We start from the raw sequence: 3506 nt of genomic DNA, 5'->3' as shown, positions 1-3506 counted from the left end.
CATTCGAAGACAGACGCAATATATGAGGTGATAAATCCAAAGTTTCTTAACCGCAGAATAAAGTGCTCGGACATCAGGCCCGAAGGAGTTTTAACGGTTACAAATCCACTCGGCATTCCGAGGCAAATAAAAGCGATGGCATAATGTTTTTTAATCACTCGGCGGGAGAAGGGCTGGCCGGTTCGCAGAAGCTGTTAAGATTGATGCTGTCGGCGATGCGAATGGCTGCCTCGAGGAAAGTGTCCATGAAGTCCTGGAAGGAGTGCTTCTTAGTGTTCACCACTTTGAGAGCTGCCAGCTTGTCTTCCTTAGCCTACTTGCAGTGCACTCGGACCAAAGATAAGGCGACGTCAGCACCACAGCGGGCAAAAGATTTCTTCAACTCTTGCACTCGGTCTGTGATCTGGTTTAGCCGAGTCATCAAGGACTCAAGGTCTTGAGATATTTCCTCCTGAGGCCAGAGTTCGACGTCCATTCGGGCCATCGCCGCCTTCAGCCGAGCCAGATAGTCGACTGCACCATCCAAGCGCGATTCCAGTCGAAGCAAGTTCATCGCAACTTCATCTTTCATGGGACAGTTGATAGGGTCGAGACCTGTCTCGACCCGTCCAGTTTCAGCCTCAAAGTCCCGACAGAGTTCTGTTGCATGACAACAAACAATGAGTCGACAATATTGCAAATCTCAGTCGACGACAGTTATCTAACTGAACAGACATACCTTCAAGCTTCAGGACAAGCTTCACCGCAAGTTGTTCCAAATGAAACTCTATCTTGCCAGTCTTGGTCCTGAGACCCTCAACTTCAGCGGTCAGGTTCTCCTTGTCCTTCCTTAGTTGTTCGACTTCACGATTAGTGTCCGAGACAGCCGTCTTCAATGTCGCGTTCTCGTCCTCCAACTTGCCGACTGAAGCCAGCTTCTCGTCCGCAAGCTTCGTCTTCTCGCGTGCTTCCTTCTGAGCAACTGCCAGATCCAAATCCTTCTGCTCCAAAGCTGCCTTCATCCTCTCTAAAGAAACAACACTCTTCAGACGGGACTGAAGTTGGCGATTTTCACTACACACATCTGTTTGTGTGAATTCACTCGGTTCAAAGAGACTGAAAGAAAAACCAGTGCGAGGGTGAAGCTACAAAGCAGACAAAATGGCCGAGTGATTACCTCCCATGGTGGTTGTTTCTTCTTGAGCATTCTTCAGATTCTTCTTCGCAAGTTCGAGGTCAATTTCAACACCGATATGCTTCTTCTTTAATTCGGCAAGCCGAGCTCCAAGATCACAATACCTCTGCAGACAGAAAGATAGACATGTCAGTCGACACATATAAGCGACAGTGAAGGAGAAGAATTACTTTAAGACTACTGTCGAATCAAATATTCAACAGTAGTCTCGGGGACTACACCCAGTGGGTGCACTTAGCGTGCCCCCATTGGATCAGATCAATACTCAGCGAGAGTTCAAAAAAAAAGAGACAGGGAGATCAATACTCATCAGACCTCAGTCGACTGCCAGCAGCCGACCGTGGTCTCGGGGACTAAACCCAGTGGGTGCACTCGACGTGCCCCCACTGATTCGGAAAGTGCAAAATCGAAGATTTCTTGAGTTCTAAACAAAGGAACACCCAGTGGGTGATCAGATATAAAGCAACGTTCAAAAATTCAGTCGGAAGTTTACTGACCTGGACATTGGTCCGAAGGGAAGTGCTGGCATTGTAGGCTATCTGACTAGCTTCATGCATCACTTTCACCTGCTCAATGACAAGATTCGCCTGGCGAAGAGCTTCCCTAGCGGCACCCGGCGACTCATCCGGAGTTTGATATGTAGCAAAGAGGGATGGCTCCAAAGGGGTCGAAGTAGTTGCCGGGTCGGATGAGTGGAGTTGCACCGGTGCAGCAGGCATCTACGCAGTCGACCCTGATGGACGATCAGTCGTCAACGGGTTAGCAAATGTGACGTTAGTCCGAGCTATCGCCTCAGGTGCTGGTGTCGACTGAGGGATTTGGACTTCAAGTCTCCTCCTGCTCGAACCTCCACTCTTCTTCTTCCTCTCCTGTAGAGGCACTTCTTCTTCTTCGTCATCAGGAAGCACAACGATGTCTTGCGAAGCTACATAAGAAGAGAACTATCAAATTTTCAGTCAATCGACCACCTACTCAGTTAAACAGAACTGGATTGGATGAACTTACCAGCTCGTGAGGTGGCTTCTTCGTCTCTTGGTGCCTTGTCAACGTCCATGTCAGTGGCAGCAGAGGCGGGGTTGGAAGGACACGAGAATTAGTCAGTCGGATCGAGAAAACCTTCAATCGACTTACGGAAACGCAAACAAGATACCCACCCTGAGGCAACGGGGACGTCCATCTTGATTCGCGGCAATGTCTTCCGGGTCTTGGAGGGGGCAACTTTAGGCTGCTTGGCCACCTTCTCCGTCGGCTCCGGAGTCGACGTCCGAGTGGGCTTCTGGGTAGTGACACTCGGAGCCACACTCTTCACATGACCGCCAGACGGATCGTGTTGCTGTTTGGATCGACGCTCAGAGCGTGGTGGCGAGTCGACCTCTTCCTCCTCGTCCGATTCCTCGCTCTCCTCCTCCTCCTCTTCTTCTGGGGATTCCCACTCTCCACTCTCCTCTGCACTGCCCTCCCCCTCCTGGTCCGGCACCAAGTCCTATTCGCCGTTGGGCATTGAGTGCATCTTAGTGAATACCTGCAAAGCAAATCGATCAAAACAAGAGCCAGCCAACATCATGTACAGTCGGAACGCAAGCGGAAAACAGTCAGAACGGAGAATGTACCTTGTCGGGTGGGTTGTCACTTCCGAAAGGGACAACTCGCCTGGATCCTCTAGGGTTGTCTTGATTGCCCGTGATACCCTTCAACCACAAGGCCACGGTGTCGAGCGACACTTCTTCTGGATGGACCCGAGCGGTGTCGTCCGGTCCGGAATACAACCACATCGGGTGATCACGGGCCTGAAGAGGCTGGATACGCCGACTGAGGAACACCTCCAGCAAGTCCAAGCCAGTGACACCATCATTGATGAGCTGGACCACTCGGTCTACTAACATCCTCGTCTCCATGATCTCAGCAGTAGTAACCTTCAGTAGAGCATGAGTCTGGACACGGTCAAATGAAAAAGGAGGAAGACCGGTCGACTGACCTGGAGCCGCAACGTCCTGGCAGTAGAACCAGGACGATTGCCAACCCCTAACGGATTCAGGAAGGGTCACAGCAGGGAAAGCACTCCTATTTCTCTTTTGGATACCTAGGCCCCCGCACATCTGGATAACGTGGGTCTTCGAGTCACTCGACTTCGCCTTTTTAACCGACTGGGAACGAATGGTGAAGATGTGTTTGAAGAGACCCCAGTGCGGTCGACATCCTAAGAAGTTCTCGCACATCGACACAAATGCGGCTAGATATGTGATGGTGGAGCTGTGCCCCGAAGAAGTTCAAAAACCCACGGAAGAAAGGGTGCAGAGGAAGCGAGAAGCCCCGGTCGACATGAGTGGCAAGC

General features: G+C 51.1%; 1 protein-coding gene across 1 annotated transcript; it reads right to left on the bottom strand.

Moving 5' to 3' along the window:
- Nucleotides 1-313: 313 nt before the first annotated feature.
- On the bottom strand, nt 314-1163 carry LOC119361101. The gene is made up of 3 exons (XM_037626470.1): nt 1157-1163; nt 719-904; nt 314-639 (listed from the first exon to the last, which is right to left on the bottom strand). Exons 1-3 carry the CDS (start codon nt 1161-1163, stop codon nt 314-316), a joined length of 519 nt encoding a protein of 172 aa, XP_037482367.1.
- Between the last annotated feature and the right edge of the window lie 2343 nt (nt 1164-3506).

The sequence above is a fragment of the Triticum dicoccoides genome, chromosome 2B (genome assembly GCF_002162155.2).
Source record: "Triticum dicoccoides isolate Atlit2015 ecotype Zavitan chromosome 2B, WEW_v2.0, whole genome shotgun sequence".
NCBI classification, from domain to species: Eukaryota; Viridiplantae; Streptophyta; class Magnoliopsida; order Poales; family Poaceae; genus Triticum; species Triticum dicoccoides.
This window is presented reverse-complemented; position numbering and strand designations above follow the sequence as displayed.